This window comes from Lotus japonicus, chromosome 5 (genome assembly GCF_012489685.1).
Source record: "Lotus japonicus ecotype B-129 chromosome 5, LjGifu_v1.2".
In the NCBI taxonomy this organism is placed as follows: Eukaryota; Viridiplantae; Streptophyta; class Magnoliopsida; order Fabales; family Fabaceae; genus Lotus; species Lotus japonicus.
In genome coordinates this window covers 15,534,011-15,560,666 of record NC_080045.1, presented here as the reverse complement: position 1 = coordinate 15,560,666, position 26,656 = coordinate 15,534,011, and the positions used below count along the sequence as shown (strand labels likewise).

Genomic DNA, 26,656 nt, shown 5'->3' with positions numbered 1-26,656 from the left:
TAAGAACCCGGTTCTTATTTTTAAGAACTAAGAACTCCACGTCATCTCCTGATTCTCCTCTAGTGGTTAAAAACTCAATTCTTAGTTCTTAACTCAAAAATAAGAATTAAGAACTTTGCATTAGAGATGCTATTAGGTGTTCGAATTTCGGAGGTTTCACCTCTCCTTTGTTATTAAGGACCATTTCACTTATCTAGTTTCTTTTCCCCTCTCTTTCCTATTTAAAAAATAAGCTTGTAAATATACTAAAATAATAGTAAAATCAAATAATAATTTTCTAACCTTCAATAGAAACAATAGAATAATAATGTCTCTGAATCATGAACATTATGAGGATGAAGATGACACCTCACTCACTGAATTAAATTATCCAGGAAGAAGAGAAAGCAAAGCAAACCCCCATTTGTTTCTAGAAATTGTAAAAAGAAAAACCCTTCTCTCCACCACATTCATCATCATCATCCATTCTCCCATCTCGGTCTCTGATCTCGTGTCGGGTCAAATGGGGGACAACAACCTCAACCACCACGAAGCCGCCGACAGCAGCGATTTCACCTCCGAGGACGAAGGAACCGAGGATTACCGACGCGGCGGCTACCACCCTGTCCTCATCGGCGACGCCTTCAAAGCTGGCCGCTATGTTGTTCAGAGCAAGCTCGGTTGGGGCCATTTCTCCACCGTCTGGCTCGCTTGGGACACCCATCATTCTGTCTGTGCTATCCCATCTCTCAATCTTGTCTTCTTGATTTTTTTCTTAAACTATGAAAAATGAAGTAGTTCATAGCTGTGAAAGAAGCACTTTTTGTTGATGTTTTAATCTTGTTAGGAGTGTTTAAATTAGTTGGGTGGTTACTTGGTAGTTTAATCTAGTTATTTTAGATAGAATACTGAGAATTATTGGCATGTATAAGTGGTAGCAATTTAGGGTTTATATTCTTTGTTTTTCTGCCATGATCTTTTGGTTTTGCTTGTTTTTTCACATTGTTTACTTTTGGTGTGTGTGTGGAGATCTGCAGAGGTATGTGGCTTTGAAAGTTCAAAAGAGTGCTCAGCATTACACCGAGGCAGCGATGGATGAGATAACGATTTTGCAGCAGATTGCTGAGGGAGACCCGGATGATAAAAAGTGTGTGGTGAAGCTTTTGGACCATTTCAAGCATTCTGGTCCAAATGGACAGCATGTTTGCATGGTGTTTGAGTACCTTGGGGACAATCTCTTGACTCTTATTAAGTATTCGGATTATCGCGGGATGCCTATCAACATGGTTAAAGAGATATGCTTTCATATTCTGGTTGGATTGGATTACTTACATAAGCAGCTTTCTATCATACATACTGACTTGAAACCTGAAAACATCCTCCTCCTGTCGATGATAGATCCGTCTAAGGACCGTATAAAGTCCGGTGCTCCTCTTATTCTTCCGAATACTAAAGACAAGACGGTGCTGGAGTCAGCGGCTGCAAAAGACACAAAAACAGCAAATGGGGATTTGATTAAGAATCATAAGAAAAAGATTAAAAGAAAGGCTAAGCAAGCAGCTCATGGATGTGTTGAGAAGGAGGCTTCTGAAGGAGTTGAGGGTAATCCTGAAACCTCCGGTGCTGTAGCATCTTCTCCAAATGCAAGTTCTGCAAGAGAACAAGCTTCTAGCGCTGCAGGTACCAGTAGGTTGTCAGATGCTGATGGAACAAAGGTAAAAGATCAGGGCAACAAAAGAGGTAGCCGGTCCATGAGACAGAAACTTATGGCTTCAATTGATCTCAAGTGCAAGTTAGTAGACTTTGGTAATGCTTGCTGGACATATAAACAGTTCACAAATGATATCCAGACAAGACAATATCGGTGCCCAGAGGTGTTACTTGGATCAAAATATTCTACATCTGCAGATCTTTGGTCCTTTGCTTGCATTTGTTTTGAGCTTGCGACTGGAGATGTATTATTTGATCCTCACAGCGGTGACAACTTTGACAGGGATGAGGTTTGTATAGTTTGTTTCCATATTTACATGTTCTATCTGATTCATTTTGACTAGTATCTGCATCAGCTCATTCAGCACAAAATAGGCTGTTGGAATTGTGTCAAACTATCCTGATAGATGAATTTTAGGGCTGCTTTATTTATTAAACTTGCTTACTTCATTGGTTGAGACTTGAGAGGATTGTATATGTGTGGACTGTTTGAAGTCCAAATTCTTGAAGGTCTTTGAATAATGCATAAAACCATAAACTACATAATGGGAATTAGAATTCAGAATTCAATAAATCCAGCAATAAAAAAGTTTCACAAAAACCCCAAATAGGGCCACAATTGAGGTAAAATAACTACCTAAAAAGCCAACTTTTAAGCTACTCTTGTTAGGCATGAACCTAACTCTCCCCAAAAACTAGCTTGTAACACCCCTTCACACCAAGAATCGGACATTCGAAGTTTGGAGAAGGTAAAACTGATTGCTACAATGAAGGCGACTAGGGATCCACTGACCACCATGAAGGCGTAGTTTTGGTTCCAATATCTGATCTAAGATAGGTTTTGCAGTGGCACTATCATATAACTTTTTCATGGACCTAACTCTACCCAAAAGCTATTTTAGGTGTGAGGACTGCCGATAATATGATAGTTATTGGCTTCTAAGAAGCACAGACACCTCTGAACAAGAAGCCCTTTTTGCAGTGTCTGAATTTAAAAATATTTATTTTTTACTCGAACACTCCTTGGACATGGCTCAGATGGTTCTCAAGACTCAAGAGACTGAGCCAGCACCTCTTGGCTAGACACCTCTAGGGCACTTATTTCATAATTTTATTTTTGTTTTTAAAAGTCAACTCATTTATTTGTCTCCCTTTTAGCTTTGTTTTCAAAGCTGTGAATAATACACTCTTTCAGTTTCTAAAAAAAATATAAATTAAAAAAAAAAATTAAAAACAAACCCATAAAATATCTTTTCAAATCACTTAAGTTCTAAGAAATTTGAATCATATTCTTGTCTTAAGATTTTCTTTGTAGACAAGAGTATCTGCATTATAAAATAATAGGCGTTAGTGGTAGTGGTTTTTTTGTGAGGCTGAAAATTGTAAATATTAACTTGTATTGACTTTGAAAATGTAAATAAATATATAAACCTTAATTCTCAATTTAGATTTGACATTTGATATTTGATAAAAAAAATTAATATATAAATATTCGGTGCCCTGGCATCCTTATTTTAGATATCACCTTTCTCACAGTGTTCGTGTCGTGTCTGTGTTGAACTCATCGTTGCTTCATAGTTTCCATCACTGATCCTGGAAAACTTTTATTGAAGCATAATTGACTATCTCAAGGGCTTCATGTGAAATATCAACTTGGAAGGTTGTGTTTCCATTTCTATAATAACAATGTTCTTGGGTTTTTGTTTTTGTTGTAAATAAAGAAATTTAGAAGTGAGGAGTAACATAGGACTAAAATGATAAGCTATCTTCTGTAACAGAGAAATGGAAAAAGAAACAAAAATTAACTCCAGCAAAGTTATCCACACTTGCTGAATATCACTAATAGAAATTAGAAACACATCTATAAAGATAACCGTGGGCTGAAGATCAAAAGAAAAGTCAGATATAAATCCTGTCATAAAGGTACTAAGGCTCTAAAACCATCATCTTAATGATGTTGGTATTTCACTGAAACCAAATACACTGGATGAGGAAGAACTCATCATCTCCTTGAAAACATTTCCTAAGTGGATAGCATTTATGTGGAATATTGAAATAGATTGAGTGAAATAAAATGTCATGTTTCAAAGCTACATAGTAGTGTTGAATTTGAAAACGTGTTTCGATAAATTTGTAAGGTGCCTCATAGTAGAAAATGGGTTTTGATTCGATTAATCCAAGTAGTCATTATATTTATCTTCAGTGAATCCTAACATTTTGTAAAATATAATTATGACCATATGCCTTCCACCAAAATAACCATATTTTAGTAGTTTTGTATTAATTTACAAATAGAACTATTACAACTTGGGACTTTTAAGTTGGATCTTCCATGTTATATTTTCAAGCCTATTCACTGTGGTCAAGCTTAAAATAGTTGATGAGACTGCTTTGAAACCAATGATTTTTTTTATCAACCATAAGCTGATAAACGTGTGAACTCCAAGTTGGTATTCCCATTGATTTACAAATAAAACTGTTATAACTTTGTTCTTTTAAGTTATATTTTCTGCATTCTATTTTTCCAGCCTATGATGTATTAGAAGATTATGAGAGGACTAATCAATCTTGAAACCCATGATAGAAATGCTTTGAAATCATTGATTTTATTTATAAAAAGGGAGGTTATATGTGGTGTTTTGAAGGAGGCTGCTGAAATTGTAGCGTAAGAAGTTTCGATTCAAATATGCACACATTTAGGGTCTTTTCTAATTTTCCTTTTGCATGGTCCTAATTCCTTTTCAGGATAAGAACCTACCTGAGTTTTGTTAGCTAATGAGATAAATAGATAACTAATTTCGTAGTTGGAACATGGAGAGTATATAATTTTTTTAGGGTTTTAAACAAGAGCATAATAAACCCTATTTATGAGGTGTAGCTTTACTTAAGGTTAATAGATGAGATGTAATTGAGGTGGTAGATTACAGTGTAAATGAATTAATAAAAAAATTCTTACTTTGCCTCAGTTACTGTAAGAATTTCCAGTAGAATTAGGGTGATGAAATCATAACGGGTAAAATGCATGTGAATTTGTGTGATCCAAAGAAAAGATACCCTTTATATCCTGCTCCTTTGTTAACAGTATGGATATGAGTTCCATAAAAAGTAGTGCATTCCATAAAAAGTTGTGCTACTATGCATGGAAGTATAGTATTAATTCCGTCAACTGAACTTAAGGTGGAATGTTAGCTACACCAAATTAATAGATGATGTCAATTGGAGGTATGAAGAAGTAGAAGCATCTGACATAGACTAGACATGTGGACAGAAAATTTACAGCTGGAAGAATGTACATATTATAGGGGGAGAGGGATGGAAAATTATCTATGGCAAAGTATCAATTATGATATTCTAGCGAGAAAGTGAACAGAACAATTTAACTTAAAATAGTACTTAGCAGCAATATAGACTTAGCACATAAGAATTCATATAATTATCAACCATTCAGTGGCTGGGCAGAAGCATCCGGGTTTGAAACTTTGAATTGATATTGCTTAAAGATGCTTAGTTTCATTGTTTACAACTTAGTAGTCCATGTGAACGGGGTATTAAATAAAGTTCAATCTATAAGGTCATATTGCTATGTAAAAGCATCCAGGCCCCTTATAGTTGGTGTAACCTGGTATTCTCTTAATTTTTTCATTACACAACGTCAAAGTATTGAAATCTTCCCCCGCCTACCAGTACTAGGAAGGTGCTCAAAAGTAGTATAGGAAACTCAGCTCCTTCCAAAGAAGAAATCTTAGTCTAGGTCTTATGGGATCACAGCCTAATATAAACCTCCAATGACCAATCCCCCCTTCTTATTAACCTTTGCAGCTACCCTAGTGAATATTGACATTAGATGTAGGTAATATAAAAGCATCAAATCAAAACCTTTTCTTTACAAAATCCTACAGATTAAAACCACTCCCCGCCACCACCACCACCACCACCACCACCACCAGTAAGGAGCTCAAAGCCATACACAGAACTTAACTCCTTCCAATGAGCAGGGCTTATCATAGGCCTTGTACTAGGAAGATTGTTTTCATGTTTTCTCACCCCCTGAAGCATTCATTCACTAAGAAACTACATTAAGATTCTTACTTTCACATTTCCTCGCTTTGGAATTCAGGATGTGTAACCCGAACATACTACATTGTGGCATCTTAGACCAGAGTAAACATCAATATCAAGACAAACTGAACTTTTTCCTTTTTTATTTTTAGCCTTCGTAATGACAATTTTCCTCAAATTTTATTAAAAAAAATTTATTGTGCAAATCATTAACTTAAGGCGGGTTGTGTTCCTGTCAAGGAAATTGTTCTGTTGAAGATGTGACTCATTGCTTTGCTTCATCATAATAACTTACTTTGCTGGGGAGTGACCATGTTTCTTTTGTTATGGTAGTTTCATCTTAATTCTGATATTTTGAAAAAACTTTCACTTGCATTTGCACTTCGGTCTAGTGTTGATGGATATTAATTTGTTCTATTTTTAATTTATTTCAGGACCACTTAGCATTGATGATGGAACTTCTCGGAATGATGCCACGTAAGGTAATACTAATTTTCTACCAATTTCTCTGCACTTATGTTCATTAATTAATGCTTAACTTGAGTCTGTGGATTATAATTCTCAGATTGCACTAGGGGGCCGTTATTCGCGTGATTTCTTTAACAGATATGGTGACTTGAGGCACATACGTCGGTTGCGATTCTGGCCCTTGAATAAAGTCCTCATGGAGAAGTATGATTTTAGTGAGCAAGATGCAAACAGCATGACTGACTTTTTGGTTCCTATCCTTGACTTTGTTCCTGAAAAACGGCCTACAGCTGGTCAATGTCTGCTACATCCATGGATCAATGCAGGCCCACGTCTTTTGGAGCCGTCAATGCCTTCTTCCAATCACAACCCTGCTGCTGAAACAGCTATTTCTGACCAGAAGAAAAGGGACAAAGATGAGAGGGAAGCCATGGAGGCAGGAATGGGGAACATTGCCATCAATTCAGAATCTAAACCACTCATGCACTCTCCATCTAAGAGAGCCTTCCAAGGCAGCCACAAGTAGTTCATCTTGCTAGAGCTCTTTCCTGTGTGACTGTTTCTGTGTTCTAAGCATGCCCCTGCATCGTTTCGATCATTCAATGATGTCTATAGGAACTGTTTTGGGGACATGTTTATTTAGCCTCGGATTGGTTTCTGGAACTGCATGAATCGATGGGGTTGCGCTTGATAGGCGCTAGGTGGAGCTAATCCTTTTGAAGTCTTTGGCATAGCATGAGTAGTTGGATACTCCAAGAGATCCTACTATTAAGAATACTATGATGTATGTATGTTCCTTGTTTCTCATGCTTGTGATAGGTCAAAGATGATGTTGGGGCCTTTGCTCCTTGTTACCCGTACTTATTTGTGAAGGGTTGTTCATTGTCATGTACTCTATGTTCTAAACGATATTCTTGATATGAGAACATTGTAGACATGCTTCAAGTCTTTCTTTCTCGTTTCCCGGTTAGTTGTTCAGTTTGAATCTGGTAGTTAAATTCAGTAACACTTTTTCAAATTTAATTTCATGTTTATAAGTTGAAAACAAAAGGAGGGAGGGTGTTTTTCTTTATTTTTCATTTGTCTAGATACTAGTTAGAGCAATATGAATGGTCTTTCATCCAAATCCATATTGTTCATCTTTTTGTTTCGAAGTGAGTACTAACGAGCATTTGCACGGTTACTAGTTGTTCATTCAAGGCTTGGCTTGTTGATCTGGTGCTTTTTGTAGATTCTCTCCATTGCCTTCTTCAATGGCTGGGGGAGGCCACTGTACTGGAGATTGTTGTTTGTCAGGTTGATAATTGTCTTCAATGGCGGTCCTTTAGGAACCCTTATGGGGTTGGTTGAGGAATCACAAGCTTTACTCGCTGGTCAACTTGAAATCAACGGTTTGATGTACATATATATTTTTTTGAAACACGGTTTGTTATTTAAGCTTTTTTAAAATCACGTTAAGTGACTATGCCTCTCCCAATAAATTTAATCATTATATAAATTATTGAAAAAATGAACCTTTTCCTTTTATTACTAATATAAATAAAAATGTATGTAAAAGAAAAATAAGGAGATTAATTTCTATGTACCGACGGTATAAATTTTTTTACACCATCATTCAATCACAACCTTCAATTTTCTATTTTAAATATTATTTAATTCAAAATTAATTGTGAGCTAACAAAATGGAGGGATGTGATTGAACGATGGTGTAAAACTTATTTATACCGTCGGTGCATAGAAATTGATCTAAAAAAAATAAAGATAACATAGCATTCAAATTGCGTTGAGTCTTTTGACTTTTGATATATCATTTCTCTCTCTTCTTGCATCATTTTGAGTGAGTTTGGGGGTCTTAATTTCCAATAAATCAGCCCAAGTATGTATCTTGGGTTTTGAAATTTGAATTCTATTCAACCTAAATATGAGGCAAACCAACCAGTGCGCCCATTCACTCATGGACTTACCATATCTGTTTGTGAGGACTTTGGAGATGATTTGAGGAGATTCCTCGGAGAATATTCTTGACAGGAAGTAAATCTTCCATGAAATAGGAAACAAAATAGAAATAAGACAGAGCAGTGATATTCTGGAACTACCCTCCAGTGACATGCTACCACGTGTGTCAGAGATATAGCAGTTACACATGTGATACTACTGTCTTCTCCACTTCACCTGCGTTTATAGCACTATATTTGTGCCATTTTTTTGTATTTGTTTGCATAATTGTCGTTGTGTTGTTACACACAAGGAAACACTAGAGACACATAACATAAACATAAACGTAACGTTGTTTGTCATTGCTTTATTTTTATTCCTCAACATGTCAATGTGCACTAGAGGCTTCATTGTTTATCTAGTGTCTGGTTTTGCCTTCGCTGTTTTGGCTGCTTTGTTCCTCACAAATCACAGCCATAATGATTACAAAGGACAATCTCTGGTCATGTTATCTTCTGGAACTGAGAAAGTTTGGCCCGTACGTTCTTCTTTCTCACCCTCTATATAATTTTGCAAAATTTTCTTAATAAATTAGTATTCAAAATTTCAAATGTTGTGTTTGCCTCACAATTTTTACTATTTCATTCATTTAGTCATTGACTCATTGTAATTTTGTTCCATTTGTTTAAAATAATTTGTCTACCGAATGGGTGTTGGTAAGGTCAAAAGTTCAATTCTTAGTAGACGCAATGTTTACTGATTTTTTCTGGTTCCGTCACCCGGTGTGTGCAGGAATTGAAGCCAAGTTGGAAACTTGTGTTGGCATCAGTGATTGGTTTTCTCGGATCAGCGTGCGGAACAGTTGGCGGGGTTGGAGGGGGAGGCATTTTCGTTCCCATGCTTAATCTGGTTCTTGGATTTGATACAAAGTCTGCGGCTGCTCTTTCAAAATGTAACACTTTTTCTCTCAATTTTTTCAAACTAGCTTTCTGTATTTCTTTATTAGAGTTTCCCACATTTACTTATTGAAATTTGTGACGCCAAGCCTCAGCGCAGAGGATTTACCGCCCGGCTAGCTAGGGCCTTTGCCCAAGCTCCGAAAAAAAAAAACAATTTTTTCTTTGGAACAGGTCAGTTTTTGGGAAAAAAAGAAGAAGAGAAAATGGGCAAAATTGAAAGGTTAAGGTGAAATTAGAGGAGAGAAGGCGCCAGCAAGAAGGGTCATGGGGAGATTAAATGTGGTGTGGGGGATTATTTAGAAATTGTTAGAAATCTGCAGAAGAGATGAAACAGTTGTGCCTGGAAGAAGAAGGAAACGGCTGGAAACAGATGGAGAAAGAGAAAGAATAAGATTGACATTTAGGGTTTTGCAATTTTTTAAAGAAAACAAAATAAAGGCCCTGCTGTGTGTCCACGGACCTGACTTATTGTTGGATCTTTGGCCCTACTGTGTGGACGTGTGTGTTGGCTTGGCACATGCTTATTGTTTTGTTTGTTTGTTTGCTTCTCTTAATGAATGAACAAAACCACTCCTTCCACCAAAAATAAGAAAATCATCCATATTTATGGAAAATTATACTTTTTTTATTTTTCCTTTTACATATGGGTGGGTTTTTTTGGTAGATCAGAAATCTTTTATGCTAAGTTTAGAGCTATATGTTTATCTTGAGGTTGCTTATTTACAAGGAAAATGACGTTAAACACTCGTTTTACTCACAATTATATAAGAAAGATAAGAATAAAAAATTAAGAGAAATGAGAAATATAATAAATGGTGTGATGGGATTAAAAGACATATATAAAAAGAAAGATTAAAATACGTGGAATCAACTATGTTTATGATCTAGTGAACAACTAGCAAAGTAGAAAAATAATCTTGATCAGCTATTACCAGGTTCAATCAATCAATTAGAATTTTAGGTTGGGAGAGGTGGAAATTTTTATCAGAAGGATGTGTGGGATGTGAATATTATAGATATAATGATAGAAGGGAATTTGTGGCAAACCATACTCTAAACCATTTTCTTTATGTTTATGGCTCTCCCAATATTTACGCCGCAGTGCCCGCAACCGCAATTTAAAACCTTGGGTCATACGTCAGGTGAGGACAGTTACGCTTAAGCCTAAACTTGCCCAGGCTTCATAAAAATTCTGGATCCGCCACTGGCGCAGTGGTAAGGTTGCTGCCATGTGACTTTGCGGTCATAGATTTGAGCCATGAAATCAGCCTCTTGAAAAAGACATTTCTTTAAGAGTTTGGTGGTTTGCTTCAGGTATGATAATGGGGGCATCAGCATCATCAGTTTGGTATAATCTGAGAGTGCCTCATCCAACAAAAGAAGTTCCCATATTAGACTATGATCTAGCACTTCTATTTCAGCCTATGCTCATGCTTGGTATCACTGTTGGTGTCACTCTCAGTGTTGTCTTCCCCTTCTGGCTTATCACTGTCCTCATCATCATTCTCTTCATAGGTTTGTATCATCATTAAAAATAAATTACTTACAAATGAAGATGGTGTTTTTTTAGTGAATCAATTCTGAAGCCACATAACACTAATAAATTGGGTTTACTTTTTCTACAGGGACTTCCTCAAGGTCCTTCTCCAAGGGAATCATGATGTGGAGGGCAGAGACTCTGCTCAAGGTCAAATTTTTGTGACTTGAGTTCATGAATATTCGCAAGAGCAATCAACCATGTGTTTCTATGAAAACTGAAAATTAACATTGGCTTTTTCTCTTTACTGTTTGTTTGCTATTTTGCAGAATGAAATGGCCATGCAACAAGCAACTTTGGTTAATTCCCATGGAGAATGTAAGAGAGGCATTTATACATTTGCAAAATTATCTTTTTGCATATCAATATATAAACAAATAGTACAAAAGTACCATGCTACAAGAAAATTTCTTTCATTGAAAATGTTGTGCATAAGTTTCTAATGACTGTTTCCTGAAATTTGCAGTTCTAATTGACACAAAATTACATGAGCCATTGATCCCCAAAGAAGAGAAGTCAACTTTAGTATGTTAATTTTTTACAGTTTTGTTTAGTTTGTCTATCTTAGAGGAAGTAACCTTTTTCTCACCTCACCTGAAACCCTTTTCCAGCAAAATCTGTGTCTCAACCTTAAGTGGAAAAGGATTCTAGTGCTGTTGGCTGTGTGGTTTTCTTTCCTACTAATTCAAGTCATCAAGGTATATGAGTTTACCTCCATATCTCTTCCCCACAAGTCTATTCAATTAATTTTGTTTTAAATATAAAGTTTGCTACTTGTCTGCAGAATGAAGTGGAGGTTTGCAGTGCATGGTATTGGGTGCTTTTTGGCTTGCAGGTTCAATGATGAGAACAATTACATAGCTTGACTTATTTTTGAACTTGTTAAAACAGTGGGATTGGGCTTGGACTAATTGGCATGCACACCTGTCTTTCTCTTTCTGTTTCAGTTTCCAATTTCACTTTTGGTGTTTGGTTATGAAGCAGTCAAGTTGTACAAGGACCACAAGAAGAGGATGAGCACAGGTAAAATTTCATTGATAGACAATATTCAACGTTATATTCGCTCCCAAAAAAATTATATGCTGTCATTCTCAATTAGTCATTGTTAATTTTGTTTAATGTGTTATACTTTCGCCTCCCTTATCATTTTTTCTGGTTCAGGGAGCCTAGAATATATCTGCGAGGCTTCAATAGATTGGACTGCTTTGCACATTGCATTTTGTGCACTATGTGGCATTGTAGGGGGAGTAGTTGGTGGCCTACTTGGTTCTGGAGGGGGATTCATTTTGGGCCCTCTTCTCCTTGAGATAGGTGTCATTCCCCAGGTAACGTATATAACATGTTTGAATTAACTTCTTTTTTCTCAGAATCAATTCTGGAACTCAGAAGCTTCTAACCATAATATACTATGGCTTTAGAATTAATTGTGGAAGAATTTCCAAACTTGCACTAAGGATCTTATAGTGATACTTTAAATTTGTAGGTTGCTAGTGCAACAGCAACATTTGTGATGATGTTTTCCTCATCACTATCTGTGGTTGAATTCTACATTCTGAAGAGGTTCCCTATTCCTTATGGTAGTTTTCATCAACTCGTCAAGCTTTGATCATGTTTTCATATCATTCTACAGTCATTTGAATATAACTCTACCCTATTTGCTATTTATTTGCAGCTTTATACCTTACCACAGTGTCTGTTTTGGCTGGCTTCTGGGGACAATTCTTTGTAAGAAGATTAATTACATTTCTTGGGAGGGCGTCAATCATTATATTCATCCTCTCAGGTGTCATTTTTGCTAGCGCCCTCACCATGGGTAAAGGAAACCAACCTCAATTACTAGTCTAAGTATAATTATAATTTAATACATTTTACATTGAAGTGTCTAATAATTATAACTTTTTCCTTTCAGGTGTCATTGGCATTGACAAAAGCATTCACATGATAAACAACCATGAGTTCATGGGATTTTTAGGATTTTGTAACAGCCAATGATTTAGAGAGCAGTTGGGGGAGGGGGAACAAAAGGTAAAATCTAGAGTTGGTGTGAGAAAAGCTTGTAAATTAAGGGAAGGATCACATAGCATTCACAAATTTTGACCTAGTTGACCAAAGCATAATAAGGAGAGTTTTCAGTCCTATTTGTGAAATTAGCTCATATATAGTCGTGTAGCATTTATTTATTTTGATTTCTTTTGTTGTGGACTATCTTAGTTGCATAACTTTGTTTCAGAGAATTAAAATTTATTGGAAATTATTTTAGATGGTTTTTCTATATATATTTGAATGTTCCAAAGATCAAGAAACTTCTGCCCCATAGGTTCTGATGTCCTCATATAAAATGGGTGGAGAGCACTTCCTTCAAACTTCAAAGTATCATATGCCAATACGCACCATTGTTTTTATAGATACTGAAGCCCAGTACAGTAATGAAGGAATTATTAGTAGCTTAAAATTAAAGTTCTGTGCTCATTTCCCACATTTTTCTGGTTTGGTAATATTGAATGTGGTGAAGCTCGGTTAAATTTGAGTACCAAAAAGAGATTGCATGATTATGGTCTCCAGCCAAAATTAAAGAATAAAAGTATATAGAAATGCCTTCCTGTACTTATTTGGCCATACTTGATAGTTTGGCTTTTATCAACAAATTGAATGAACCAAAATTGTGATATAGAGATTATTTTTTCTTTGAGTGGAAATAATGTACGTTATGGATGTGGTTGAAACTTGTACTATACAGGATCAATAATATTCTTCAGACCTCATCGGATATCCTTCAACCTCTCGAGTACAGCAGGGAGAATTCAATATGAGTTTTCCTCATATTTACAACATAATATCATGTGAGTAAGACCAACACACTAAAAAATAACTTGTTTTTAGTTGTAAATGCCACAAATTGATATTATTCTGGCATTTAATTAGAGTGCCACTAATTTAGGATAATTACTAGTTATTTGGTAGCAAATTTTTTAAAGTGGTGATATCACCTTGTGGGACTCTGTTTGTAGATTTAACCTTGATGTGACTCATTATTAAATTAAAAATATAAAATACATGCAGTGAGATATAATTTAAGTTTGGTATAAAAATCTTCAGGTATCTATTTAGGCTTAAATATGCTTTTGATTCTTAAAAAGAAAGTTTTTCTTTGAAATGTATTTTTTAATAAAATTAAGTCATTTTGCCCAATTTTAACCGGTCAATGGTTCAGTGGCAAGCCTAGTCAGTAGATGATGTCCACATGAATTTTTTTTTGCATCAATTTTAGTCGTTGTAGAATTTTTAAATCATATTTCCAGTCCTCTTCTTCCACCGCCATCTTCTTCCTCTTCCACCTTCATCTTCTTTCTTTCCTTTAAACTTTTGGGCACTTGCATGCTTCATCTGTAAGATCAAGTTTTGATCTAGTAGTACAACTCTATGTTTTGATGATTACAAGTTAACCTTTTGAGTATGAACAATTATGGTACTCTAACGTGTTTTTCTGAGTGTGCTATTTACAGGCTCTGACCTTGATTCAGTCTCACACAAATCAGAAGCACTGTGCATAAAGAGTGATCCAAGCAACGCTTTCGCAACATCTATGTTCACTCTGATCAGTAGAAATGCTTCAGAAGATCTGAAGCTATACAAGCTCTGATATGGACTCAGCCACCAGAAGTTCTGAAGATCCAGAAGTTCTGACAACCAAGAAACTCTGAAGGTTCAGATGTTCTGATGGTGTAGAAGACTCTGAAGATCCAGAAGCTGAACAGTGGAAACTCTGATGTCCATAAGCAAGAAACTCTGAAGACCATGTACTTCCCTCTGAGTTCAGAATCAGAAGATACAACGGTCAGAGGATCTGTGCTTTCCCTCTGACTCTGATCAACCGGCTTCACAAGTTCCAACATGAAGCATTCCCCTGATCAGAAGTCTCCTAAGTTTAAAGGTCAAGTCGCTATCCAAGTACAAAAGCGAATGTACTTTCCTGACGACCTACCTAACGTTCTCAGCCACAGCAGAAGCTGGAATTTCCAGAACTGCCCTCCAACGGTAGCATTTCCATGCAACGTTCAACCCTAATCCTTGGAGTATAAATTGTGACTGAAGATTGAAAGAAGCGGCTAGAAGCATTCACACACGCGCAAGAAATATTCAAATCCTTCTGAGCTTTCTTTCATCCTGAATTTCATTGTGTTTACTACAAGCTTTTTAGAAGCACTTTCTTTGTAAACAAGAACTTCATATACAGTTGTATAGTTTTCCTTTAGGAGATTAAGGTCGATCGGATCCTAGAGAAGACTAAGAGAGTGAATCTTAGTGTGAGCTAAGTCAGTGTATTGTTAGTCACTTGTAGGTTTCAAGTGCAGTTGTAACACATACCTGATTAGTGGATTGCCTTCATTCTAAGAAGGAAGAAATCACCTTAACGGGTGGACTGGAGTAGCTTGAGTGATTTATCAAGTGAACCAGGATAAAATCCTTGTGTGCTTTTCTATCTCTCATCTTTAGCACTTTGTTCTCGAAAAGGTGGAAGTTTTATCTTGAAAACGTTATTCAAACCCCCTCCTTTCTACCGTTTTTCATACCTTCATCATCTTCATCCTCTTCTTCCATAATTTTATTTTTAATAATATGACCAGCAAGTTTTAACTTACTGATGAGAATTACATCCATGTATGTTTACGGTAACAACAATGCTATTTGGTGCACGAGAGTGCACGAGTAGCAGTTGGTGGCGGTTTTAAACCGCCACTAATTTGCGGTGCTAGAAAAAAAATACAAATTTTACACAATTCTTGCGGTTTAAAACCGCCACTAATATGCGGTGCCAGAAAAAACCGCAAACGTTACACATTTATGGCGGTTTAAAACGCCAGAAACTGCCTCGTGCTCCCATCGTGCCTACATCCTCGTGCACTTTATCATTATCCTTACGGTAAACATACAAATTGCTATAAAAAAACCTTTCTTAATCTCAACTTTCAATATCATGTTTCTCGAACCTTCCCTTTTTCCTCCTCTAAGCTTCACTCTCAATGAAAGCTCATCCTTGCTGCCTAAAGAGTGAAGATTGCCTACAAGAGTCCAGTAGTCAGAACAAAATTCTAATCAATGAAAAGGCATGAGAATGCATGAGATAACATGCATGGAGTGATTTTCTTTAAAAGCTCGAGCACGAGATATGGGTAGGAAAGGTGATAGTTTTCACTATCAGATGCGTGACCAGAAGTAGGAAATTAGTTTAGAAGGTTAGGAACTCACGAAATTCAGATTTTGGGAACTTCCCAGCGAAGGGTCGCTGGAGAAGATGGCTGTTTGCGACGGTGAACTCAATGGAGTTTGAATTTGGTACTATAACATCTTATCTCCATGATGGAAATCACGCTGGTGGTAACATATTGTGCTAAGACGATGTTGGATCTTGCCAAAAAAAGCCACTTGCAGGTGCGGTAGTGACTTGTTGGAAAATCATTCTTGTGACAGAGCTCATCTCAAAGGATTCTTGCACAGTGCACACTTATTCTTCATCGACCAAGAGGCTAGATTGGTTGTTATTTAGACTGTTTAGCTCGAGATCAGAGGTGGTAGCTGGATGTGGAGCTCTCCGAAAAATGAGAGATTATGATGAGAGTAAGATTGAGAAATAAAGTGATGTAGTGTGGTGAAATGTAATTCCCATGGACTTAAAATATTTTTTTATATGATTACTATAATCATACATGGACTACGTAAGTAATTCCCATAAAAAAGATAAAATTTGCTGGTTATGGACTGAGAAGGAAGAGGAAGGGAATAACGGAGGTATAGGAGTGTGGGAAAAAAATTGTTGGGTTAAAGGTTGTGGTCTGGAAAAATTCTGGGTAGAGCATGAAGGAGGTTGGTGAAGAAGGTAGAGTAGTGTGGTGGTGGGAAGGGAAGACTAATATTAAGATTTAAAAATTTTATAAGGATTAAAATTGATGTGAAAAAAACCACGTGGACATCATCTGCTGCCTAGGCTTGCAACTGGACCGTTGACCGATCAAAATTGAGCAAAATGACTTAATTTAATTTATATAATATTTCAAGGATTACATTTGAAAGAAAAATTCTCCAGAGTTCCAATTTTATTCCTTTACAATATCAAGGACAAAAACCATATTTTAACCATTTATGTATCATCAATAAAATATTTTACAGTATTTATGTTATCATCAATAAAATATTTTACAGTATTTGTATCATCAATGCATTGTTATGTATGTACCAAAATAATGTATTTTTGTCGATCGAACATAACCTTTCGCACCCAAACATCACTCTCGCACCAAAACCTAACTTCTGCACCTCTTCACAATCGTGACTCTAATTAAAAATCAGATTAAAAAACTCTCGCATCTCTAAACACTTGTTTCAAAATCTGGCTTGGTCGCACATGGAATTGCTCACGGAATCGACTCTTGTTCGCATACGCATGGAGGCTTTCCACCAGCGACACGATCATCGGTCCTGACTGGGTATTGAACATGGAGATCTGTGACATTCTCAATCATGACCATGGGTGTGCATACCTTCCATTACTTATTTCTCTTTTCGTTTGCGACCTCGTCGAGTTTATGCGCAATCTTCTTCATTATCTTCCTATTCGTTAGGTATTTTGATCAAATAGTTCTTTGTTTTCTTTGGAAAACTTCCAAACAAAGAGGGTGACTGATAGGGCTGAGCAACGGGCCCAATTCGACCCGGGCCGAACAAAACCGAGCCAAAAAAAAAAGAATTCGGGCGGACCAGGTCGGATGACAAGACCCACTGGTGGGAAAAGGTGGGTCTACGCGGGTATAAACGGTCGGGCCTGGGTGGGTAAATAAAATCCCTCGGAACCCGACCCAACCCAAAGTGTTTTTTTTGTCAAAATCTAAAGTATTTATACTATATGCTCCTTTTTTTTGTTTGATTAAGGCCCAATATGCACGACCCAAGCAATAATAGATCACCCAGTAAACAAAAAAAACTGATCTCAACTATAAAACATTATTACTAACCCTAATTCTAAAAACCCTAGCTTGATTCACCATTTCACTTTCTTCCTCAGCCCAAGTGTCGCGGCCGCCGCCACCACTGAAACTTACTCTCATCCACCTTCTTCCTCAACCCCAAATATTCACCACAACTGGCCTCACTTGAAACCCCCAACAATTAAATTGAAGCTTCCTTTCTCTCCTCACAATCTTCCCTCACCGTTCCAGAGTAACAGGCCACCTCCGCCCCACCACGCCACTGCGTTGTTCCATACCGGATCATCTTTATCATCAATCGTCCCTCTCTGTTTCAGATTCAAGAGGTCAGCTTCGTCGATCCAGATCTAACCCGTGGCACCCGCGTCGTTCCATGCCTGTTCATCTTTTTTTTTTCTGGTTAACCACCCGCTCCAACCTACCAGAACCGCCCTTTAACCCGCGCCAGCCGAACCCGACATAACCGATCATGACCATGCATGGTCAGAATCGGTTCAGGAGAATGGAGATTCAAACTCACGCAAACCCATTACTGTTCACCCGATTCCGATCCGACCTACCCGATGCTCACCCCTAGTGACTGAGGTTACAGAGTGGAATTTTAAGGTTTTTATTCATCTTTGTTTGCTCTTGTCATCCTCTAAATTTCCTTCAAATTATCTTTGCAGTAGGTCTCATGGCTTTGCAAACTATAACTTGGGGATTTGAGGTATTCATTTCGATCTGCTTGAGGTTTTCTCATTCTATAATTTTTTGATTTATGTTATAGTAATCCTGTATCTTGTTGATTATGTTCTTTTATTTCTAATCTTATATTTTTTACTTTTGATGTTTAGGAAAGAGAGATTGACACCATTTTCACATGATCCTCACATAGTCAGATGAGAAGCTTCATTCCCATCACAATTTCCCTCCTATTGGAACATCATAGCCTTCTAGGAACTAACAGTTATGTGTTCCCATTCAATTACGTTATGCAATTTTGAAATCTCATATTGTTAAATCTCTTGCTGTTGGGAGAAAGTGGTGACATGTCTCAATAAACATGGATCTGGAGCTGGTTTTTCACTCTCTCTTTTCTAATGAGTTTAAAGGTTTAATTAGAATTTATGCTTAATTGCATTATTTTGCATGTTCTATTGGGTTTCCACTGTGTTGTTATGCTAATATGATTGCTTTTGAGGCAAAAGGTAATGTTGCTTCTTGATTCAACTAATGTAAATATGTTGTACGTTTTAGTGATTACCGAATTTGATTTGGTGTGGTTGTAATTTTTAAGGACAATGCTAGTCGTGGAAAATACGATTACCCTATGTTTGATGATGAACCGGTTGAAATTGCAAATCATGGAAAAGGGTTTCATTAGTGTTAGTTGCAGCTATTTTGAAAAATTTAGTTTTAATCCTGAATGCTTTCCTTTCTATTTCTCACTCAAGTGATTACTTGATTGAGTCCCTGCATCCCTATGGTCAAACAATTGTTATCTCTCTGATATTCTTAGTTTGTACTATGTTTGATGATATCCAAGCACCCAATTTCATGATATCTAAACTAGGGCTAGGAGAACTAATGCTATCTCTTTGATATTCTTACTTTGTACTATGTTTCTAGTTTAGTCACTGTATTATACCTGCTCAACATATTTTATTCCTCTATGAGTAACTGAGGATGTTGCTCAAATACAGATAGTGGATTAATAGACTAAAATAGCATATCATAGCCAACACTACTGTGTTGTGTACAACTTTTTATTTATATTGTAATGGCTATAAATGTCCCTAAACTATGAAATAATAGCACATATTTAGAGAGAAAATATTTACTATCATATCATAGTTTAGGGACATTTATAGGCATTACAGTATAAATAAAAGTTGTTCACAACACAATAGCATTGGCTTTGATATGCTATTTTAGTCTATTAATCCACTATCTATATTTGAGCAGCATGATGACCCTATTTTAGTAGTGTTTTTAGGGTCATTTCTTTGGTTGTTTTGAGTCTTTTTGTTGAGTCTCATGTAGTGTTTCATGCATTCTCATGCATTTTTATTCCTTTCTTTAGTTTTTATTTCGTTTTGGTAATTTAGTAGTTTTATAGGTAGTTTTCTTGCATTTTAAGTAAAGTTTAGGACTTGCATGGTTTTGTTGTGTTTTATGAAGGACTTCTTGTGCTAATGAGCTCTTGGAGCTTCTAGAATCTTCCTTGTCTTGTTGGTTAGGTTTGGAGTGCAGAAACTGAAGGAGAAAGAAGGCCAAGAAGCATGGAATTGATGAAGAACTTAAAGAGAATTGAAAAGAGGAGTTTCAGAAGCCAAAAAGTCTTTTTCAGGCGAGCTTGAGCACCTAGGCGCTGGGAGTGGGCGCCTAGGCGCCAATAGGGTCAGAGAGCATGTTTTTCAACATACAATTGGTGCTCAGGCGCTCTGAATTGGCGCCTGAGCGCCCAGTTTCGTTTGTTTTGCCTATAAATAAGGCTTAGGCCAATTTCTTTGATACATTTTGACATTTTACTCATTTTTGATCAAGTTTGAGAGCTGAGGAGAACTTTGGGGCCAAGGGAGGCTTCCAACTTGTATTTCTTCTCAGGTTTTCTTTACATTTCCTTTATGAATTCACTAGCCATGAGTGACTAGTTTACTTTTTGCTTTGGGTTAAGAGATTCTATGAAATTTTAGTTTGTTAAATCCTATCTCTATGCATGAGTCTTGATTCAATCTTGTATTTCAATTCCTTATTGCATGTTTAGCTTTGGTGCACCTTTGCTATAGGCTAGATTATAATCAAATGGAAATTTGTTATGATTTAGGGACATGAATTGGAATAGATCCTTCTATACTTGCTTCTAGGAATAGAGTGAGGGTAGGGTTTTGTTGGCCTGAATAACCATGCTATCATACCTCTTATGAATGTTTAAGTACACAAGGAATTGGACTTATCTTTCAATTTGAGAGAATTACTTTTGTGAGGAATCAACTAGTAAGTACATAGGCTATATCAACAAGAGTGTAATCAAGGATTCACATGCATAGGATAGGTGGACTAAAATGGACTAGATGATAAAAAACCCAAGGCAATTTTCCATCATTGTTATTTACATCATTTTCAACATTGCTCTTTTGCAAAACTTTAGTCACAATCAACCAAAACCAATTTCTGAATTTTACTGTTTTAAGAACTTGCAAACTCTAGGCTTAAATCAACAATTCTCACTCACAATCCCTGTGGTTCGATATTTTAAAACCCGGAGGTATTCGTACACTTGCGAATTGACCAACAAGTTTTTGGCGCCGTTGCCGGGGATTGTTTGTGGTTTTCGATTTAAGTTAAAGTGTTTGTTTGTTTGTTTTACTAAGCATTGCATTGAATAGGTGTTACTAACCTTTTCTCTGTTTTTGTGATTTCAGTTTATGCACAGTAGGCTTGGCACGGATCCATTGCTGTTTGATCCGGAGCCTGAACGTACTCTTCGTCGTCGTCGAGCCCAACAAAGGCTCGAAGCCATGGCTGCTCAAATGACGGAAGAGGAGATGCAAGCCCACATTGAAGAAAGAGTGAATGAGGCTCTTGCTCAAAGACTTCAAGAGCAAGAATTGGAGAATGCCAATCGTTCTCTCAGAGACCTCACCTCGGCTGCCATGAGCTACGATTATCCGGGCAGCATAGTTTCCCCCGATGGCACGGGAAACTTTGAGCTGAGGCCGGCATTCATCAACTTGGTGAGTCAAAATCAGTATGGTGGAGGTGCTCTTGAAGATCCTCATGCACACATAGAGCGGTTTATCCGCAATTGCAACACCTACAGAGTTCAGAATGTTTCAGCGGACACAATCCGTTTGAGTTTGTTCCCTTTTTCATTGAGGGATACTGCTGAAGAGTGGTTGAATTCACAGCCCCAAGGTAGCATTACATCTTGGGAAGACTTGGCTGAGAAGTTCACCACAAGGTTTGTTCCAAGAGCCCTCTTGAGGAAGCTCAAGAATGACATCATGACTTTTACTCAATCCACCGATGAGAATCTCTATGAAGCTTGGGAGAGGTTCAAGAAGCTCTTGAGGAGGTGTCCTCAACATAACCTTACTCAAGCTGAACAAGTAGCAAAGTTCTATGATGGTCTCCAATATTCTTCAAGGTTTGGTTTGGATGCGGCTTCAAGTGGAGAGTTCGATGCCTTACTTCCACAAGTGGGGTATGATTTGATTGAAAAGATGGCTATAAGAGCCATGAACTCTAGTAATGAACGCCAAGCCCGAAGAGGAGTCCTTGAGGTTGAAGCTTATGATCAACTTATGGCCTCCAACAAGCAACTCTCCAAGCAAATGAACGAGATTCAAAATCAAATGAAGACTTGAAGGTGAATTTTTGGTGGCCAGGGATGAAGAGACAAGTGGCAGGATATGTAGCTGCATGTTTAATCTGTCAGAAGGCGAAGGTGGAACATCAGAAATCTTCAGGTATGCTACAAAGCTTGGATGTACCTCAATGGAAATGGGATAGCATATCGATGGATTTTGTCGTGGCGTTGCCAAGAACTCAAAAAGGATATGATTCGATTTGGGTAATCGTGGACCGATTGACTAAGTCGGCTCATTTCATACCTGTGAGAACTACGCACAACGTGGAGAAGCTATCAGAGATATATAAAGCTGAGATTGTGCGACTTCATGGTGTGCCAACAAGCATTGTTTCCGATCGAGACCCGAAGCTTACTTCACATATGTGGAAAGCTCTTCATGAGGCTTTGGGGACGAGGCTGAGATTAAGTTCTGCTTATCACCCACAGACTGATGGACAGACTGAGAGAACTATCCAATCATTGGAGGATTTGCTACGAGCTTGCGTGTTAGACAACAAGGGCAGTTGGGATACCCTATTGCCACTGATTGAGTTCACATACAACAACAATTTTCATACGACCATAGGCATGGCACCGTATGAGGCTTTGTATGGCCGCAAGTGTAGAACGCCTTTATGTTGGTATCAAGATGGAGAGAATTTGTTAGTAGGACCGGAACTTCTGCAACAGACAACTGAGAAGATCCAACAGATCAGAGAGAAGATGAAGGCTTCTCAGAGTAGACAGAAGAGTTATGCAGATCAAAGGCGCAGAACCATAGAATTTGAAGAAGGAGACCATGTGTTTCTGCGAGTTACTCAGATTACAGGAGTTGGTCGAGCAATCGAGTCAAGAAAGCTTACGCCAAAGTTCATTGGACCTTATCAGATTACTCGTCGTGTAGGACCGATAGCTTATCAGATCGCACTACCGCCTTTCCTATCAAACATTCACGGTGTATTCCATGTGTCACAACTGAGGAAGTATATTGCTGATCCGACACATGTCATCGAGTTGGATGACATTGAGTTGAAGGATAACTTGTCTTTCGAGACACCGCCAATCAGCATTGGTGACACAAGGATAAAGCAGTTGAGGGGAAAAGAGATCGAGTTAGTGAAGGTTATCTGGAACAAGGACACCGGTGATGCGACGTGGGAGCTGAAGGAAAAGATCAAGGAACAGTATCCAGAACTTTTTACTGGACCATAAGTTTCGAGGTCGAAACTTTCTTTTTGGAGGGTAGTAATGTAAGGCCCAAGTTTTAAAGCTTTGGATAAGTGAATAAAATAAAAGAGTTTATTTGATTAAGATAAATTTGTGAAGGAAAAAGGTTCAGGAAAAGTCCAAGAATTTATCAAAACACCGATAAGAGTTATCGCACGACTAACATACGCTTAATCCTAGGTCAAAGGTATTAGTGAATAGTTAATTTACGCTTTAGGACACGATGGAAACTAATTCCAAAAAATCCTCAGAGAAATGTTAGAACTTCTCTTTTCCGTCCTTAAACAATTATTTCGATGCGAAATCCTGGAAAGTACGAACGTCAAATTCCAATTCTCGGAAGTTTGCCGAAACGGAATCCCTGATAGTTCGAGAAAACCTAAGATCGACAGACGATGAAGACTTTTTCTATTCGGAGCTGCAAAAGAAGATTCCACCCGCGTTCTCCTATTTCTCTCATCATTCCTAATCTTTCTTCAGAAGGAAGTTTTCTCATCCGACGATCACTGCAAAAAGTAGTTTTTCGGGATAATCCGACTTACACCGACTTATGCCGATTTTGGATCTTTTGGTTTAACTCCAAGAATCCTGTTTTGAGTTCTGGAATTCTGTCGCCAGAACCTATCTTAGAATGCGCAGAGGAACGCGCAGAAAAAATCGGAATCGCAAAAAAAATCATTTTTCCGCATTTTCCAAAATCTATAAATAGCTCAAAAATTAGATTTTTGCCAAAAAATCACCCATTCCCTCCCCCAAAAACCGTGAGCAGCTAGAGAGAAAGAGAGGATCCGGATTTTCGCGAATCTTTGCCCGTTTTCTTCACCGATCGTTGCTAATCGAAGACCTTGAGGTAGGTAAACTATATCTCACTTCTGATCGTCAGATCTGTCGACTTTTTCTATGTTTTTCTGAGCTCAAAGTTTGGAGCTTTTTGTAAAATTGTCCAAATAGCTTGATTTCAGTGTCTAAACTTCTTCCCTGCATGCTCCTGAGCGTGTTCTGCGGATTAGATTTTGTCAAATGTCGATGAAATGCCGCCGGGATCAATTTCTACCTTAAATACCCATTTTTCGGTAAAGTCGCAACCTTTAAGCTCTAATCTATCGACTTGGCTTAGTGCTAGTAGGATTTTTCGTCATAAACGTCGTTGTGGACGTCTCCATCCAATCTGTTTTTCAAAAATCCAATTTTGAAATTTTGAGCTAAAAATAATGACCAAACTACCCCTATATCAGTTTTCGATCCGAAAATTTTTCCGAGCTTAGAACCGTCTTAGTTACGGCGTATGTTAACCTAGGAACCAAGTTTGATCGAAGAAAAATCGACCCTCCCAATTAAGGAAAGTGGCCGAGAGCTATACCAAGGGGGGAGGAAATCCGACTTTTTCGAAAACTTGTCTTAACGCGTTAGATTGTCGTACCACAGAGTTTGTAATGTACCGTGTAACCCTAGGACTTATTGCTTGCTGAGTTTCTGACTCAATGTGTTGATTTCTGTGATTTTGGCTTAAGGTTCTTTTGAGGAGTTTCCTGGAGATCAAGGCGAGGAATGTGAAGGAGGTTGTGAGGAAAACGCTGGAGGAGTTACAGGTGAGGGCTACTCTCTGAATTACTAGATAATGCTTTAGGTGTCGATGAAATTCGACTTGATTTATGTGTTATGCACCTAATTGCTAAATGTCTGAAATGATTTCTGAGGCTTCGGCCGAACTTGTTGAGTACTTGATGCCATGATATTGTGTGCTAAATGATTCACATGCTATGTGCTACATGGTTAACTTAGGATGTGTTGGAATATGCTGTTTATGCCTATTGGTTGAGCTGTTTCATTGATGCTATTCCACTCGTGCCTATGTTTCTGGAAAGTGAGGATTACGGGCAAGTCATGCCGAATTTTTATGAGATTTTGAGAGAGTTTGAAAGGACGAACGAAGTTCGGACCTTGTTATATTTTAATGGATCGAGACCTTCTCAGAAATTAATTGGGATTATGGGATCCCTGAAACTCATAGGAAGTATCATAAGACTAAACGAAATCTATTTTCTCAAAGAAAATTCATAAGACATTAATCAATCTCTAAACCCCTTGAACAATGATAACAACTTTAGATAAGAGCTTAGAGCCTGAATATTAGTCTTGAAGATATGATAAGTGTCGTCGAGTCCAAGTTTTGAGGAACTTACAAGTTTTCGAGTATGTTGATACTCTTTTCTCTCGATGAGCAGTTTATTGTTTGGCTATCTAAAGTTTAGCCGGAGACTATAAGTTTCCAAGTACTTCGGTACCTTTTCGCTCGATGAGCAGTTTATTGATTGGCTATCTAAAGTTTAGCCGGGAACCATGAGTTCCAAAGTATCTTCTTCTTCTTTTGATTAATTCATTTTGTCGCAGAATCGACGTTTGCCTTAGGGTAGGCTTTTTAGAGACAATAAGTTAGCTAGAACACGTGACGACGTGTCGAGTGAGGTCGGAGACGTTGTTTGGCTAATCACTTGCATTCATGCACTCATTTTGAGGTTAATACACGGCGTGATACCGGACCTCGGTGGATTCCAAAATGGTCATAAGACCCGGATTTCCATATTTAGGACACTACGGTGGTCCTTAGTAGCAGACGGAATGGCAGACCTACGGGTTCACTGCTGATCTGACTACTTTTGTGTGGTGTAAGAGGCGCCCGAGCGGAATGGTCCCACTTTGGCCGGTGTTAGGGCTGACTCGATGGTGTCCATCCTTCTTCCGGAATGCATTTTGTTACCCAGCATTGCATTTCATGCAACATACATGCTGACTTAGTTGCTGAGTGTGATTGGTACCTGTTTATCCTACTTGAGGCATGCTAATTGTTATTATGATCTTTATATTCATTGTGATATATGCAACCCTAGGATGTTATCCCTAAACGTATAAGCCTGAGAGGCTAAATAATTATTACCCTATATATCTGGTTTTATTATTTATATAATTCTTTGGAGTTGACCCTCGCGTCTTCTGTGTGTGTTTGGGCGGACTACGCCATTGTCAGTTGAGTATGGCGGACCGGTTCACGATGGTTCACCCTTCAGGGGAAACTAGGTTGAAGAAGCTTGATCAGGAGGACTACGGTTCAGGGGTGGTCGACCCCGCTGGCCACCGAGCGACTTACTCGAGATGGGATTAGTGTAGGAGTAGTGTCGATGCTCTGACCGTCATGCTTCAGTTTTGGGGACAGGGTAGTTTCCTACCGGTAGCTTTTTGTGTGGTTTCCTATGGAGATCACAGAGAGCTGGTTGGATTTAGGGGGTCTTTTCTTAGGCCGCTGGGCCAACTTGTTCTCAGATTTTGAGGTTTAGTGTTGCGGACACAGTATTTTTTACCTTGGTTTGTACTTTTGCCTACGGGCGTTACTCTCTTTTACTTTCCGTCACTGGAGGTTTACTCGTGACGTGGTTTACAACTTACAGTGGGGGCTGTAATCATATTGTAT

General features: G+C 37.9%; 2 protein-coding genes and 1 non-coding gene across 3 annotated transcripts; 2 read left to right on the top strand and 1 right to left on the bottom strand.

The window, feature by feature from the left end:
* The first annotated feature begins 335 nt into the window (after nt 1–335).
* LOC130717372 (uncharacterized) lies at nt 336–7,164 on the top strand. Its single transcript, XM_057567579.1, has 4 exons — nt 336–709; nt 1,017–1,979; nt 6,183–6,230; nt 6,314–7,164. Exons 1-4 carry the CDS (start codon nt 503–505, stop codon nt 6,740–6,742), a joined length of 1,647 nt encoding a protein of 548 aa, XP_057423562.1. The 5' UTR covers nt 336–502; the 3' UTR covers nt 6,743–7,164.
* Nucleotides 7,165–8,338: 1,174 nt separating this feature from the next.
* LOC130720497 (sulfite exporter TauE/SafE family protein 4-like) lies at nt 8,339–12,806 on the top strand. The gene is made up of 13 exons (XM_057571146.1): nt 8,339–8,689; nt 8,944–9,103; nt 10,425–10,625; nt 10,736–10,797; nt 10,917–10,965; nt 11,114–11,172; nt 11,259–11,345; nt 11,432–11,482; nt 11,595–11,670; nt 11,809–11,972; nt 12,131–12,224; nt 12,320–12,460; nt 12,557–12,806. The coding sequence occupies exons 1-13, from the start codon at nt 8,537–8,539 to the stop codon at nt 12,637–12,639; spliced, it is 1,380 nt and encodes a 459-aa protein (XP_057427129.1). The 5' UTR covers nt 8,339–8,536; the 3' UTR covers nt 12,640–12,806.
* Nucleotides 12,807–21,598: 8,792 nt separating this feature from the next.
* On the bottom strand, nt 21,599–21,705 carry LOC130721598 (small nucleolar RNA R71). The gene has a single exon (XR_009013526.1). It is a non-coding gene; the product is annotated as a small nucleolar RNA R71 (small nucleolar RNA).
* Nucleotides 21,706–26,656: the final 4,951 nt, after the last annotated feature.

Excerpts from the sequence above, each read along its gene's own strand:
- LOC130717372 (XM_057567579.1), top strand. The coding sequence starts at position 503 with ATGGGGGACAACAACCTCAACCACCACGAAGCCGCCGACAGCAGCGAT. Across the intron at positions 1,980-6,182 it reads ACAACTTTGACAGGGATGAG|GACCACTTAGCATTGATGAT; the intron begins GTTTGTATAGTT and ends AATTTATTTCAG. Across the intron at positions 6,231-6,313 it reads TCGGAATGATGCCACGTAAG|ATTGCACTAGGGGGCCGTTA; the intron begins GTAATACTAATT and ends TATAATTCTCAG.
- LOC130720497 (XM_057571146.1), top strand. The coding sequence starts at position 8,537 with ATGTCAATGTGCACTAGAGGCTTCATTGTTTATCTAGTGTCTGGTTTT. Across the intron at positions 8,690-8,943 it reads GAACTGAGAAAGTTTGGCCC|GAATTGAAGCCAAGTTGGAA; the intron begins GTACGTTCTTCT and ends CGGTGTGTGCAG. Across the intron at positions 10,798-10,916 it reads GGGCAGAGACTCTGCTCAAG|AATGAAATGGCCATGCAACA; the intron begins GTCAAATTTTTG and ends GCTATTTTGCAG.